Source organism: Anguilla anguilla, chromosome 11, assembly GCF_013347855.1.
Source record: "Anguilla anguilla isolate fAngAng1 chromosome 11, fAngAng1.pri, whole genome shotgun sequence".
Classification (NCBI taxonomy): Eukaryota; Metazoa; Chordata; class Actinopteri; order Anguilliformes; family Anguillidae; genus Anguilla; species Anguilla anguilla.
Genome location: NC_049211.1, coordinates 24,230,568 through 24,246,881, shown reverse-complemented (window position 1 = coordinate 24,246,881; position 16,314 = coordinate 24,230,568). Strand labels below are relative to the sequence as shown.

Here is a 16,314-nt window from a genome sequence, read left to right as displayed (position 1 = left end):
TCTCTCTCTTTCTCTCTCTCAGTCCCTGCACGCCGTCCATCTGTCAGGGAGGTGACAGAGCAGGACTAGATGAAAGGGGGACCCAGGGCGAGCATGCCATCATACTGTAGGAATGGACACAATGGCTGAGGGCTGCGCGTTTGGCACACCTCAGTGAGCCCAAATTGCCTCTCTGATTAGAAGCTGTCGGAGCCACACGCCCTGTAGCCACGGTGGGCGTGGCGCAGAAGGCTTTTAGCAGGGGGGAGGGGGGGGGGGTGCAGCATTATACAGTTAGGTGGCAGTGACTGGACAGGTAAAAAATTCCTCTGACTGAGAGGTGAGAGGGTGGAGGACTTGTGATGGACAGATGAGAGGATGGAATGCTTGTGATGGACATGTGAGAGGGTGGAGGGCTTGTGGACGACAGGTGAGAGGGTGGAGGACTTGTGATGGACAGATGAGAGGATGGAATGCTTGTGATGGACAGGTGAGAGGATGGAGGGCTTGTGATGGACAGGTGAGAGGGTGGAGGGCTTGTGATGGACAGGTGAGAGTGTGGAGGGCTTGTGGAGGACAGGTGAGAGGGTGGAGGGCTTGTGATGGACAGATGAGAGGATAGAATGCTTGTGATGGACAGGTGAGAGGATGGAGGGCTTGTGGACGACAGGTGAGAGGGTGGAGGACTTGTGATGGACAGGTGAGAGGATGGAGGGCTTGTAATGGACAGGTGAGAGGGTGGAGGACTTGTGATGGACAGGTGAGAGGATGGAGGGCTTGTAATGGACAGGTGAGAGGGTGGAGGGCTTGTGATGGACAGGTGAGAGGGTGGAGGGCTTGTGATGGACAGGTGAGAGGGTGGAGGTGCTCTAACGAGAAGGTCTTTACCTTTGCAGGTCTTGCGGTCCGGCTGCAGGGTGAAGCCCACGGGGCAGCTGCAGCGCACTCCAGTCACCGCGTCATGGCAGGTGCTGTCACAGCCGCCATTATTCACAGCACACGTCTCTGCAGGAAAGATGCAGAGCCCTCAGTGATGCTGAACACACACACACACATATTCACACGCACGCACACACACACAACAGACAGATATTCACAAACACGCCAACACACACAAATATGCACACACACACACACATATACAAATATACAGATATGCACATACACACCTGCAATAACACACAAACACAGAAACACACACACATACACACACACATGCACACACACAAACATGCATGCACACACACACCCACAAACAGACGTGGACACACATTAAAAAGAAATGAGAAAAAGAAACTTTCCTCACACGAAAGAAATGTTTCTTTTCCACATTCATAGAAATACTAAAAAGAAAGAGTGAAAGAGAAATCCCGGCATATAAAAACAGCAATTAGTACATTATCAAGGCCGCGGGAGGGAGAGTGGAGAGACTCCTCAGCCAGACTATTAGTTAAATTGAGCGTTGAAGGCCCGAGGAGAGAGAAGCGGAGCGGTTTCCTGTCTCTCTCCAGGACCCCGCGCCCCCGCAGCGAGGAAAAGCGGAGTGCCAGGTGGCCGTCGGGGGGCCAGGCGACGCTTTTGTCTATCCGCAGCGGGGTCCTCCGAACGGGCCCCAGGAACCTGGCAGCCCGGCAGCCTCCATTCTGCCTGCCACTCATCGCTCTCTCTAATTAGCATCTAGCGACGCGCGTCAGGAGCAAAGTGCTGTCAGGCTTTAATGGCCGATCCTCCTGACAGCTGGATCCAGGATTCGTGCCATTTTCACCTCTCCGCTGCCTCCCAGCCCACTCGGCGCCGCACAGCCGAGTCCCGCGTTTACCGCCATTTTCTCTCGGCGCCGTTCTACGCGTGATGTGAAAAGATGAAGCACGTCTCCCTTTCACGTCTCTCTCTCTCTCTCTTTGTGAAAAATGACAGGCATAGAAAGCCGAAGAGATCGCTCAACGAGCACAATCACTTCAGTGCTATCAACACTGATGGGTTGTGCGCGAGGAAGATGAAGAATCGGAGGCCGTTTCAAAGATCTATACAGAGCAGCACATACACTCGCGCAGTGATTTCAATAAGGAGGATAAAAAAGATTGATAGCATCTGCGAGAGTGTTTTCTAATGTCTTCTGCGCTTTTCGCTCCTGTGGCCTTTAAACACCCCCACCCCCCAATAAACAACGAAAACAGCGAGAAGTTAAAAGCACAGTTTGTCATGTCACAGACAGAAGCTTTTGGGCAATACTGAGGATGAGAAGATAAATTTTACAGACCCACTGAGTGCGATAGATTGAAGCTGGCAGGGCGGGTCAGGGGTAGTGGTAGCAGTGGGGGTGAGGCTGAAGTGGAGGGGGTATAAAGTGGAGGCAAGTGCTCCATTTCTAGACTCTGACAAATCTAACATGAAATACTGTGCATTTGTCAAATGCCAGAGTGGAGAGTTTCAAAGTCACTTATGGAGCATTTTTGTAGTGGGCTGCATTATAGAGAGGGAGACACACTCTGGCTGATTGAAGCCTTCGGTTTTAAAATGAATTCCAGCACACCGGCGCAGCACAGTTTACACTATACAACCTCAGACCCTTAACACAGGAAGTTACGGCTGTCAACATTCCAGGAAGTTACGCAAGTGTGATGCAATCTTGGACATTTTCACAGCGAAATCTGTGAGCCATATGTACAGCGAACATACAAACAACCTCTATTGAAACCCAAGAACCTGTAAAATGCATATAAATAAGTACTAGAGGGAATGGAGTGAGTAAGGTGCTCGGGCAGGGAGGTCTGCACACATGTTCCTGGGGAGCATTAGCAGGCCGGAGGGCCAACCCTCATCATTTGCACATTAAATCTTATTGCAGGCCTTTGAAATGCACAACGGGCTATTTAAGACTGTTTAACACTGTTTATAAGTTTACTGGGGACTCAGATCCACTGCGCAATACTGGAATATAATCTCCCCAAATTAGAACGGTCGCTTGCAACTGCAGACCTGTCCAATTGCTGCAATGTCCTTCATCAGTTCAGAAAGCCAAGTTTGCAACCTACTGCCATTCACCAAGTGAGGTACTACAGGATCAAGCGACGATTGCAACTGGTGTGACAAAAACGCAGATGACCTGACACCGTTACATGAGCAGTATGTTAATTCAGCGTCGGTCGGGGCTGCAGGATGCGCAGCGGCACGTTGCAGGGCCGTCACGGGAACGCAGAGACAGCAGAGGACGGGCGCGCCCGCCCCCCCCGCTCTCATGCGGCCCCACGCGCCGCGTATTTCATCTCAGACACCCGGAATTTAGAACCTTGTCATGCTGCCAAGGTGATCAATGCCTTTCGCGATCCCCGCGTCAAAACGGCGTGATGGATTCTCCCGCTCGCCCTCACCGATAATGAATCAGCGCAGAGTCACCGGAGAGCGCAGGGAGAAGCTCTCCCTGAGCCCCGCAGCGCAGTGGCACGGTTTGTTTGAGAGAGTCACACACCGCGGGGCTCTGAAGTTCGGCAGGGCGCGGCGGCGGTGCGGAGCGAGGATGGTGCGGTACTGTCGCGGCACCTCACAAAAACGTTCAGCGAGACAGTAATTGTGCTAAGCAGCAACGATCGATGTGCTAGGAAAGCAGAAAAAGGTGTTTATACTGTAAGAGGAATATACTCTGGGTATGCGTGTGGGTCGTGCTTTCTTAAAAAATTTCCCTGCCACATATTTGGGCCAGAGATTCCAGTGTTTTCATATAACTAGATGGTGATAGCTTTAAAATCACCAGTTTTATCACCAACAATTTTATGACAAAATATCAGGCAAAGGTCAGCTTGACCTCATTGTCTATATTACAGCCATATACAAAATACTGTACATGCAGTGATATTTCTTTACATTTTTATGGTTAACATTTGAATCATTCTACTGTTTTCACTTGTCTGGTTAGAGTTTTTTGAGTTATCATTTTGCAATAGTGACCGTGTTGTGAAAATGCACATTGCACTTTGTTTTCCTTTACTGAAAAGGGCAATGCAGTTAGTCAGAGATTGATTGAATGATGGGCTGTGGAATGGGCGGAGCTTCCATTCTCAAGGAAGGTACGTGTTGGAGCACAGCTGGGTGAAAGCCTTGCCTTGCCTGTGCTGATGAAACAGTACCCCACCCCAAAGGGCACAGACTGAACGGTAGATGCTGTTTCACGGAGGTATGTATGTGTGTGTCTGTATGTGTTTGCGTGCGTGCGTGCATGCATGTGTGTGTGTGTGTGTGTGTGCATGGTGTGTGCGTACATGTGTGTGTTTTTGTGGTGGCGGCGGGGGGGGCGGGGCGGGGGGGGGTTATGGGGGGAGGGGGTGGAACTGCCCAGGGAACAGCACGATCTCTTTGTTTGTTTATTTGCTTTTGATAATCCCTGACAGCTCTGGCGGCCCCAGCTGCTGGCTATTAGTTTCAATTTTTCATCGCGAAGAAGAGAGAAGCTGGGAGCGAACCCCTGCCGCCTCAACATCAAAACTCCTTCCCCTTTCAAACGTCTTCAGAGGACTGGAACACTGAAGCCATCTGCTGCAGACGGCAGAGCAGCTCAGTGTGTTTCTGTGTGCACACCAGGCAGAGCAGCTCAGTGTGTTTCTGTGTGCACACCAGGCAGAGCAGCTCAGTGTGTTTCTGTGTGCACACCAGGCAGAGCAGCTCAGTGTGTTTCTGTGTGCACACACACCAGGCAGAGCAGCTCAGTGTGTTTCTGTGTGCACACCAGGCAGAGCAGCTCAGTGTGTTTCTGTGTGCACACCAGGCAGAGCAGCTCCGTGTGTTTCTGTGTGCACACACACCAGGCAGAGCAGCTCAGTGTGTTTCTGTGTGCACACCAGGCAGAGCAGCTCAGTGTGTTTCTGTGTGCACACCAGGCAGAGCAGCTCAGTGTGTTTCTGTGTGCACACACACCAGGCAGAGCAGCTCAGTGTGTTTCTGTGTGCACACCAGGCAGAGCAGCTCAGTGTGTTTCTGTGTGCACACCAGGCAGAGCAGCTCAGTGTGTTTCTGTGTGCACACCAGGCAGAGCAGCTCAGTGTGTTTCTGTGTGCACACACACCAGGCAGAGCAGCTCAGTGTGTTTCTGTGTGCACACCAGGCAGAGCAGCTCAGTGTGTTTCTGTGTGCACACCAGACAGAGCAGCTCAGTGTGTTTCTGTGTGCACACACACCGGGCAGAGCAGCTCAGTGTGTTTCTGTGTGCACATCAGGCAGAGTGCATCACCTAGGCACTGGCCAAAGACCACCCTTCAAAGCACAGGAAAATGAATGGGCCAGGGCCCAACGGATGGGACAGTGTGGAAATGTTCCACACATCACTCATGGAGAGGTAAACAAACTTTGAAGAGGGCAGCACAAACACTGAATTGACAGGTTCATCTTATTGATACCCACCACCCAAAACTCCCAGCACCCTGACTCCAAACCCCAACCCCCTCCCCCCCCCCCACCAGCCCCCCCCCCCCCCACCCTCCACAGTCCGCCAATCCCATATCACCACCTCCCAGTATTCAGCTGAAGCAGGCATGCAGTTAGTCCAGGGGTGTTATTTGACAGAAGGGGAAACAATCCTCTCCTACCACTGGTGAATGCAGTTTCAATGCTAACAGTGGGTTCATGAAGCGTGTGGACACTAATGCCCTATAAAGACACAGCTCGCTTGATCACTGACCAGTCACAGACATAGATTTTACAGACTAACCAGAAGATCCTTCTGCCTGCCCCTTTTCATAACTAACAGAAGCTTCCAGTACAATAACACAATACCAAATGTGCATTGTCACAGTTTTGTCCTCAGTCCTAACTAACGTTCAGAAGATTTTACAAGATGCAAGATGGATCGGAAATGTTTTGGTGTCGACAGCAGGGAGACAAACGTTTCAGTGTTAAGAACATGGAGCTCAGTTATCTGGTGGACCAACATAATCTGCGGTAAGGGTGAATCCTCAAAAGTTAAAAAGAAGTTAGCAAAGTCTCTGCTGGGGAGTGGGAGCATTGATTTTCGATCCAGGCCAGGCTGTGCCTTTAGGAGATCTCAGGTGTAGGGAGCGGGAAAGGCAGGGGATTTCACTACTGGTGTGGGTGCTATTAGTTCCTGTCACCTTGAGAACAAAGATCCTGAGAGAGGGGGAGAGAGAGAGAGAGAGAAAGAGACAGAGAGAGTGGGAGAGGGAGAGAGAGGGAGAGGGGGAGAGAGAGGAGAGATTCTCTCCTCTTCTTTTGTGTCTGCTTCAGCTCTCGGCTCTATAATTAAGTCGTAAATCATTCTCATACGCAGTGATATGATTTATTTATACAGATTTATGTGCTTATTTTTCTTTGTGTTTTGTTTCGGATATGAATGCCATCATATATCCAACGAGTCAGCCAGCATTGCTTCTGAGCTTTAATAAAGATCTCCGCCAATCGTAATCTATTTAAACTTGGATTGCAAACACAGATATGAAAGAATTCTGATAAAGCATGACCTACCTATTACTACACTAATAGTTTATATCTGACAATTGTGTATCTCAGTTTTTACTTTAGTTTTTTTTGTACATTTAGGTAGTATTGTTCTTCGAAATATATATTCAGACAATCACACACAGTTAGCCACAGCTTTATTTCTAATCTATATATATTCTCTTTTAAAATATAATGACTGTATTTTTAAATGCTTAATTTCACAATCCATCATTAAATGCCATGGGAATACTCCTATCATTCAGAACAACTTGATGAGAACCATCAAACTTCATGATCGTTTAACTGATAGATCATTTAACTAATAGCTCTAGGAAATGTTGAATCCCTTCCTATTGTAGTAAAGAATCAAAGACTTAACACAGCCAGGCTTCTTTTCAGGTGCTAATACTTTGTGATATAATTCCAGAATAATGACGGGGTAGGTGCTTGATGGAGTACAGAACTAAATCCTCTCATAGCTGTTTCTACCTAAATGTGGCTGAAGCAGGACCCTGCTCTGATCCTAAGGAGCCATCAGAGTAATTGGAGCTGAAATGCTGAGGTGCCAGAGCAAAGCCATTCGCTTAAGAGAGCTATCGCTAACAAATCCACTTAAGCCAAAGTACACAGCAAAACATTAAGTGTAAAATTAACACTGATGGAGTACCTTTAACTCTAATAGAGCACTTATTGTCCCTACTGGATGTTAAAGTTGATTTAACATTGCTGGAGTAATTTTGCTGTTTGGGAATAACTTTTTATAAATAACAGTGGATTTCGCAAAAGGTGAACACGGAGCTGAGTAAAAGAAATACACGGCACCATGAAAACTATTACTGGAGCATTTTAAAGGGACTGCTCCATAAATTAAAACATATTTTATTTATTTATCCTTTATTTATTTTGGAGAAAACAACCCCACTGAAATTTATGATACATTCCAACTTTGGGAAAATTTAGCATAACAACCGACTGTTTTTTCTAAAAACCCCAGAACTTCAGTTGCACTAAATTACGGAGGCTGAGGAATTCACACGTACTTAAAGGAGAACCAGACCCAGAACGACGGGCACGCAATGTCCGCCCGTCATGCACCAAGGCTTTGATGCCGTTCGGCTTCGAGCCGAAGAGTCACCCGTGTTATTGAAAGAGCATTCGCAGAGTGGAGAGGGGAGAGGGGAGGTTGGGGGAGGAGGGGCGGGGGCAGGGGGGGTGGTGTGCGGAACGTTCCGGGTTAGTAGAGCGCCCCCGCGTCCCCACGCCCGCGCAGCCGCAGTCAGAGGAACAGAGGAACAGAGATATTTACCATTGGGTAACAGCTGTGGGACTGCCTGCTGCTGGACACTCCTTTCCCCTGTGCACACACACATCGCAAAAAACACCGCTTTAGTGCTCCAGCTTCCACCCGTGGCGCCCAGCTCACACAACGTTCTCACAAGGTTTCATGGCACGTTATAAGAATGTTATGTAATTGGCTGGGGGAGACCTTCAACAGTGGCCCACAACATTACTGGTTTCGTACAGTAACAGAACCTTAGGCTATATAATGTAGTTATGACACCCATTTCTTGGTTGCCATAAAAGTTCATTGCACTGGGCTGGTGCAAGTGTATAGGTAATACAAAAAATGTCAGGTTCTATAAAAAGTATCTACACTAAAATTCATTACTTTCGGTTTGTAAGAAAGCAAACTCGGCCAACTGTGACAAAAAATACACAGGAATACTGAATGGAACTACAGTGATTCAATAAAAATTAGTCACTGCTCAATTTACTGTACCAATGATTATGATAAACCACAGTGACTCAGCAAAGCTAGCCTGGCTTTGTCTTCATCTAAGAGGCACGCTCCCTAAAACCACACAATCAAAATGGCCTTCAAAAGATAATGCAAACCATATCAAGAGTGACTGGACCAGGACACACACACACACACACGCTCACACACAGACGCGCGCGCTCGCACTCATGCACACCCACGCAAGTGAACACACACACACACACACGCACGCACACAAATACACAGAAACACAAACACACATATATACATATACATATATGTGCACTCACACACAAAACCACAAAGACACACGTACATGCACATACAGATGAGTACACGCAGGACCACATACATCCACCAAAACACAATTTATGCATATATGCATGAACACAGGTATGCAAAAAATATACATGTGTCCACACACACACACACAAACACACACACAAAACATATCCACCCACACAAACGCAAACGAACACTTTGCATGCACGCTCAAACATGCACACAAAAGTGAAGTAGCGTGCAAACACACGCACACCCACACACACACACCCACACACACACACACACACTGGCCCCATTTGACTGGAGTAAGTTCCAGGTCTGAGCAGAGCAGGGGCAGACACACACGTGGGCAAAGACACATTCCGCTGAGTTAGCATTAGCAGAGGATGGCAGCACACAGCCGGTTAATCGTTAGAAGCCGAGAGAAAAAGGGATGCCAGATAGTTGCTTAAGTGCAGATTTAGGCCTATGAGTCCAGTTCTTCCTCCCCTTCCCTGGTAATGAATACAACAGTTTTTCATGGCAGAACAGCGCCATTTCTTTGAAATTAGATAATGCATTCCTCAGGAAAATTACACCAGCTTTTCTTTCAAGGCTAATTTTGATACCTCGCTAAGTGATTTCCCACCTGTTTCAACAACATCACCAAGGACCCCCTTCCAACAGTGCGCTGTTGTAAAGTTATACTTTAGGTAACTGCTTGTTTGGTTGAATATCTTTCAAAGGACGTTGCTGGAGTCAACCTTTTTTCTAATGAATATTAGTCACAGGTACTTGGTAAAAAAACTGACCTTAAAACTGCTGTGATTCTGGCTGCTGAACACCTTTGATTGTACAGGGCTGTTTTTGCACTGCTTTATTTCTACAAGCACGCTTTGAACCAGCTAACAGCTGAAATATGCATTCTTTTTCTTTATAAAAAGTTCATGTGATTACACCCACGAGGTGCAAAACAGAAATACAAAAACAAAAGTAAAAAGTTGTGGAAAAAAAACCAAGGTGATTATGCATTGTTATCACCTTGGTTAAGGTTCCGCTGTGGTGCAAAGACAACATCCGAACTGACAATATGCTGCACAGAATAGCAAACTCCCTAGTGTTATAAGTGGGGCTTTGCTGTGATACACACGTGGATGAACACGATGGCATGCTGAGATGGAAGAGTTCTGATTAAACCTAGCTGAAGACAGGTAGGTGGGTGGGGGTGGGGGTGAGGGGGCGTACACTGGGCTACTCTGCGTGAAGGCTGTGCTGCATGGGCATCCTCCATATTGTTGGAACCTTGGAGTGACATTGTATAGCTGCAAGGCTGAAGGCATGCTGGGTACTGAACGCACGACCAAATGTTCACTCTGGGAGGCAGAGAAGACTGGGGTTGGTCAGCGGAGAACGATCTGGATAATCACCCAGCGCTCTCTCCCGCAGTTTCAGTTTTAGGATGCTGGCCAGGCTTGGGCTGATCTGAGCTATGCTCCGACCAATCACAGGGTACTGTGGGGGGGACTGGGGTTTGGAGGAGGGCGGCACTTAGGACGGGAGGCTGCGCTAGCCTGACATGTCTCTGTGGTGTGTAAGTGAGGTGAAAATGTCTCCTGTGATTTTAAAGTCAGCTCTCTCCCCCAATTCCTCTCATGAGTACGGACAGGTGAGTGAGTGACGACATCGTTCCGTGTGTCTGTTTTCCGTCACCATAGAAACAACTCTAGCGGTAGTGTCGGCTAGGCCTCACTGCTTTGGACCGCACACCTTGCACTGTTGAGAACCGTTGCCATAGAGACAGCCCCCAAGGCGAGCCTCGAATCCACCCCCCCCCCCCCCCCCCCACAGAAATGTACTCGTTCCATATCGAACTGAGGTGAAAACTGAAAAAACGTACTACCGCTTGCACACGCATTTACACACACATGACATGCTGCCCGACACATGCACTGTGTGTGCAGGTGCATATGCATAAGTGTATTTCAGTGAGCGTGTGTGTTTATTTGTGTGTCAGTGTGGATGATGTAAGTATTTGTGCGTGCTCAAGAGAATGTCACTGTCTATGTGTGTGTGTGTGCGTGTGTGTGTGTCTGTGTGTGTCTGTGATTGCAGGTCCTGAGCATGTCTGCATCTGCCTGCTATTTGGGGATGTTTATGATCAGCTACTCTGACAGCTTGAGTACTTCCACATGATGACCTCTTCTCCTTTCGTTTAGTTTCCTGCTTTACGGAAGCGTGTGTGTGTGTGTGCGTGTGTGTGCGCGTGTGTGTGTGCGTGCATGTGCATGTGTGTGCGTGTGTGTGTGTGTGTGTGTGCGTGTGCGTGGGTGTGTGTGTGTGCGTGCGTGTGCATGCATGCGTGCGTAAGTGTGTGTGTGTGCAAACAGGGCTCAGTGAATGGCTAATGGAAATTGAAGGTTGCCTCTCTGCCTCTCTGCCCAAAATGTCCGACTGTCCTCTCTCCTCACTTCCTACATGGCCAGAACTGGAAGCAATTGAGCTGCACAAATGTGGATTTTAGAGTTGATTTATTCATTTAAAGTGTGTGCTTTTTGTACTCTCACACCTTAAAAACACGAGGGCGGTATTTCTGAGATGAAGGGGAAATGGATGGAAGAGCCTGACGTGAAAACACATAAACATACCGGCAATACTATCGCCACCGCACACCAACAAAAAAAAAAATATATATACTACAAAGTAAAGTGGTGCAGGCAAAAGACTAGCCTTAAAATTGACGCAAACTGGTAAACACTGTGAGAATGACATTGTGATACTTCTGACGGACCTGCTGTCGTACCCTTGAGCAAGGTACTTAAATTCAACTGTTTCCGTATGAAACCAGCTGTATAAATGTGATGAAATGTTAAAATATGAGCCATCCCAGATAAAGGACACCTCATTAATGCAGTGAAATACTAGCAGGGACTTTGTCCCAGCGTTTATCTGATATACACAGCACAGGGGAGGGCACACAGAGGTACGGTCCTGCTGCAGGAAAAGCAGTCTGTTCAGGAGGGACTGACGCCTGCACTAATAGAGGCGAGCTGGCACACACTCTGTGCACCGAGCTGATGGCCTGTCTTTGGCACAGAGCTGCAGTGCAGTGAGCTGTGTGGCTCTTCTGGCCTGCGAACAATGACAATCCTGAACGCTGAGACACCCACAGCCAGTGACACCAGGGGCCCAAAATACACAGCCCTCTGTGGGAGTCCGAGCGAGATGGTCACCCCTACACTCACCCTACCTCCCCCTCGGGTAACGACTTACAGGAATTACAGAACTGGATAAAATACTTATTTGAAATATTTTTACTTTAGATCCTGGCAAAAACAAACAACAACAAAAGAAACACTCCTGGCAGCAGCAAAATTTCCTAAAAACCATTTTACACCTCAAAAATGTAAAATAATATTTAAGAAAGATTTTTTTCTGAAAATATCGATGGAAAATTCATTTTTTTTAATGGTTAGAAATCTGTGTGGATCTTACAGGTGTCTAAAAGGTTACTGTATTTCAAATAATCATCTGACCCAGCCGGGGTGCACTGTATATCCAGATTACACCCAGATGTATATTGTCTTAGCGTATAAGAAGCAGGATCAGCCTTAAACATGCCTGTGCCACAGACTTCAGCCCAGAGAGCCCATAAAGCCCTCTCTCTGCAATTTACAGGCAAAGGTACCCTTTTCCTTTCCCACCGTTTTGGTTTTATTTTTCAGAAAGAAAACACGCCGCCCCCGCCCCCGTCCTGAGAGCTTTGGCGCGGTAGCCTCAATTATCCTGTCACTCAGTATCCCGGCAGCAGCGCCGTATTCGGGGGTTTGTTTGTTTTACCGCAGCGTTATTAACCGTCCACTCAGAGCCCCCGGCCAGACCGAGAGGGGCGGGGGCGAAACGGGGGGGGGGGAGGGGGTCACACCGGAGCGCCAAGTCCCCCCGCACCATGCCAAGGAAACCCAAGACTGTAAATGCCTGCGATCCTGGGAGATTGGAGGAGGGGGGGGTTGTATCAAACGGGGGCTTTCCGCATGGCGAGAGGAGAGTCCGGTTCGCCCCGGCCGCGGTGTCCTGCGGTCTCCCCGCAGCCTTCAGGCGCGCGCCGGTAATGAGGGGGCGGCCGGCCCGGTCTCAGGAGGACAGGCCGCGCAGCCAGACTGAAGCCGCACCGGTGACTACCGCGTCAGGAGGGCCGAGGTCGACTCATGAGCTAGACTGCGGCTCCCCTCCTGTCCACCTCGCGTTTGCGTCTTTTTAGGGAGATTAGGAACCCAGAGAGGCGCTCTGGAGCTGGGCGCACGGCCGAGCGGGGCTAACGGGCAGGGCTAACGGGCAGGGCTAACGGGCAGGGCTAACGGGCGGGGCTAACGGACGTCGGGCTGGCCGTGTCCGAGGCGCCCCTGGCAGCACAGGAAAGTGGCAGCGGGGATAGGGAAGCGAAGCAAACGCAGGTGCAGGAGAGAGGCTGCAGGGTCACACACACAGCGGCACAGAAAGACCGGGAACTCCTCTTCAGTGTCGGGTGAAGCAGTGCTTTCTGGGTAGAAAACGCGTGTGGCTGCTTGGCTGGGTAAAAAGTGTGTGGCTGGTGGCTTTGATGCATGCTGTGTGTCACAAGCACCTCAGACTTTGGCATTTACAATAATTGTGCCAGTTGAGTGACTTCACCGGTGATTTAAAATGGAAATAGCTTTCATGTACATGGTGTTGAGTGTCTGTCAGCAGTAGCCGAGATACAACTGCACTATAAAACCAATCAATAAACGCTGGGTATACAGTAAAACAGAACTATTTTGTTATTCAACGCACATCAAACATTAAAAGGTCAGGTTGGGCATTAGTGCTGAACGTGTAGGAAATTAGTATTGGCTTTGTGTGACAGTCAGTCAAGTGAAACCGCGTGAAGCTTGTGTCAGTGTGGCTGTTAAACACAATCACGGTTCAACCCCGTCCACACAGGGCACAGATTTCCCCTCCTGCCAATGCTGAAAAAACGAATCGTGGTCACGTGACAGCTTAGTGACAGCATATGGGAAACGCTGTGAGAACGCCAGAACTGGGTCACACACTTCCATTGGAACACGTTAATCCTGCAGATTACTGACAATTTACTGAAAATTATCAGGGACACTGCAGGTGCATTTTCAAATTTTACCACCACTTAAAGGGCTATGCCAAACATTTCAAAATAATATTATTAATAATGATTATTTCATATTTCGTAAACCCAGGTCTGGACAGCACTGCGATAATTTTCATCCAAGGAGCAGATTGGGGGATTTTTCAGCGTTGGCAGTTGGGCAGTTGGGCAGTTTGGCACACTGCCAGCTCCTGCCCTCCCTCACCCCCACCCACCAATGGCAGCTGACTCACCTACACATGTCTTTCCGTCAGAATGCAAGGCGAACTTCATGTGGCAGCCGCACTTGGGCCCCTGCTCCGTGTCCTCGCAGGTGTGCTGGCAACCCCCGTTGCCATAGTTACACGTCACTGCCAGATAGCACAGACAGACACATCCATAAGAGTGCATTACACGTCTACGTAAATTGAACTCATTTTCAGGGCATAGGTGTAATTGGTGCCTCACAGAAATAGCCATGGAAAGATTTGAGGGCATGACACGTCCATAAAAATTCAGTTTGTTATCGTCAGTTGCGTCAAAGCAGGATTCTGTGTTTTGTTTGTGCCAAAACGCAGGAACAAATACACTACATTCTACAGCATAAACACAGATATTTCTAGGTCTTTTTTTAAGATTAGAATATCCCATGACTTGACTCAGACTTGAACCACAACAAAATAATTCATTCTGTTTCTTCGAGCCAATCATCCTTTGAAATGTCCTGCGTTCCAAAGACACAGTATTACATTGGGTAGCGCGACCACTGCACATATATTGTTTCTGCACTGTTCAGCTTAGTGCTGCATGCATGTGTGCATATGTGTGTGTGTGTGTGTGTGTGTGTGTGGGTGTGCGTGCGTGTGTGTGTGTGTGAGTGTGTGTGAGTGTGTGTGCGTGCGTGCGTGCGTGTGGGTGTGTGTGAGTGTGTGTGAGTGTGTGTGTGGGTGTGCGTGCGTGTGTGTGTGTGTGAGTGTGTGTGAGTGTGTGTGCGTGCGTGCGTGCGTGCGTGTGGGTGTGACATGGGAGGCACTTACACTTGCAGTCCCTCATGTTCTTGGTGAGCTGGAACCCTGGCCTGCACTCACAAGCAATGCCTCCTTTGGGTGTTTCTCTGCAGATGTGAGCACAGCCATGGTTCTTATCCATGCACTTCAGTCCTTCTGAGAATCACAAGCAGAGAGAGGGAGAGAGAGAGGAAGGGAGGGAGGGAGGGAGAGAGAGAGATAGAGAGAGAGAGAGAGTGAGTTGAATTTTAAATTTAATATGAATTTGAATTGGAATTTGAGAGGAAATAATAGAGGCACCCAAGGTCATTTGCATTATCCTCTCCTCCAAACAATTGCAGAACAACCTTTAGCTGCTACCAATTCCCAAAAGCCTTCTTTTCACCGAGCTGCTCAATAAACCCAAATTTCTCTGAGGAAGCCCAGCCTTCTGGAGGCACCCCTTTGCCACTCGGCCCTGTGAGCCTCAGGCCCCGCCCTCTCTCCCCTTCTCGCCCTGGCCCGACCCTGCTGACAGACACACGCTGCCACGCCCACTGGCTCCTGGGCGGCAAGCCTCTCCCAAGCATGCCCAATCGTGTTGAGCAAAATCTTCAACAATGAAAGGGAGCCGGCTCACAAAAGGAACAAAAAAACCCATAGACAAGCTGATCCCTGCTGCCTTGTAACATTAATTGAGATAATCTCTGTTAAAAAGGGAATGAAAGAATTAAGTGAAATTTTAAAAAAGACTTGAAAGGGAAATCCTATTTGCAAGCAGAGTGCCTTAGCTCAGGATCCAAGTCCCGGAGGGTTAATGTGTCAATCATGGTGCCTGATTGCAGAGTTGTCTACACGCGTCTTGTACACGTGGGCACTGATATTCTACAACAGTTTCTGACTGAATGAATGTGTGTTAAGCCTTCCACTGATTTAATACCGCAGGCACGGAGGCCTAAGGTGAGCTGATATACAGATAAGTTAGACTTAGCCAAGCTGCAGCGGCAGTGCAAGGTCTCTGCCCCCTTGGCTGCAGAAGCTGGTCTTTAGATCACTGGGCGAATCGCTTGTTGGGTAGAATGACCTGCTGGAGCTGTGCTTCAAATCCCACAGCAGACTCATCCCCCAGTGTGCCACCCCCGAAAGCAGCTACATGCTGCTCCTGTGAAGAATCTTCTGGCAAAATCCCAGCATGCATCCACTCTTCTATAACACTCCCACATCGCAACAACATTGAGAGAATTTTCCATGTCGCGTTGAAGGAGACAAGAGCATGCAATACTTAACATCTAATATCACATTAAAGTTACACTCTGTGTTCAAAGGCAATGAGAAGACCACCGTTGGTTATGCCTCAAAACTGCCACACCGCACATGAAGCCATCATTTTTGACTTAATTGGTTGTGAAGCAGCATGGTTGGAGAGCATGCGCTGAGAAAACCAGTTGTATATTTCATTAAAAATTCACCTATCCCCCCCACGCCCCCCGGCTTTCTCTTCCTTTCCCCTCATCCCCCTTTTCCCAGAGCACAGAAGAAGCCAGCTCCTCATAGTCTTGTTTCTGTCCCTAGCACGCAGAAGGGGCACGTGAGATGCGAGCTGCTAGTGCCGCTACTATCAGCTTCATCAAGAAATCCACCTGTGTTTCAGACAGGGAGCTGAACACTCACAATAACTAATGTACCTGATAATCAATAATTGATATACATAATAAGTATATCACAAATTGATAATTAACCAC

The 16,314-nt window shown here is 48.4% G+C and overlaps 1 protein-coding gene across 3 annotated transcripts in view; it reads right to left on the bottom strand.

Annotated features, from left to right (window-relative positions):
• scube3 (signal peptide, CUB domain, EGF-like 3) overlaps positions 1-16,314 on the bottom strand; it is a 127,352-nt gene that overhangs the window by 56,582 nt on the left and 54,456 nt on the right. For 2 of the 3 annotated variants that reach the window (XM_035382260.1, XM_035382258.1), the window contains exons 5-8: positions 14,624-14,749; positions 13,841-13,957; positions 7,730-7,777; positions 868-984 (exon numbers count right to left, since the gene is read on the bottom strand). In XM_035382260.1, coding sequence (XP_035238151.1) covers positions 868-984; positions 7,730-7,777; positions 13,841-13,957; positions 14,624-14,749 — 408 coding nt within the window. The remainder of the gene's footprint in view (positions 1-867; positions 985-7,729; positions 7,778-13,840; positions 13,958-14,623; positions 14,750-16,314) is intronic. The other variant, XM_035382259.1, reaches the window with a different exon arrangement.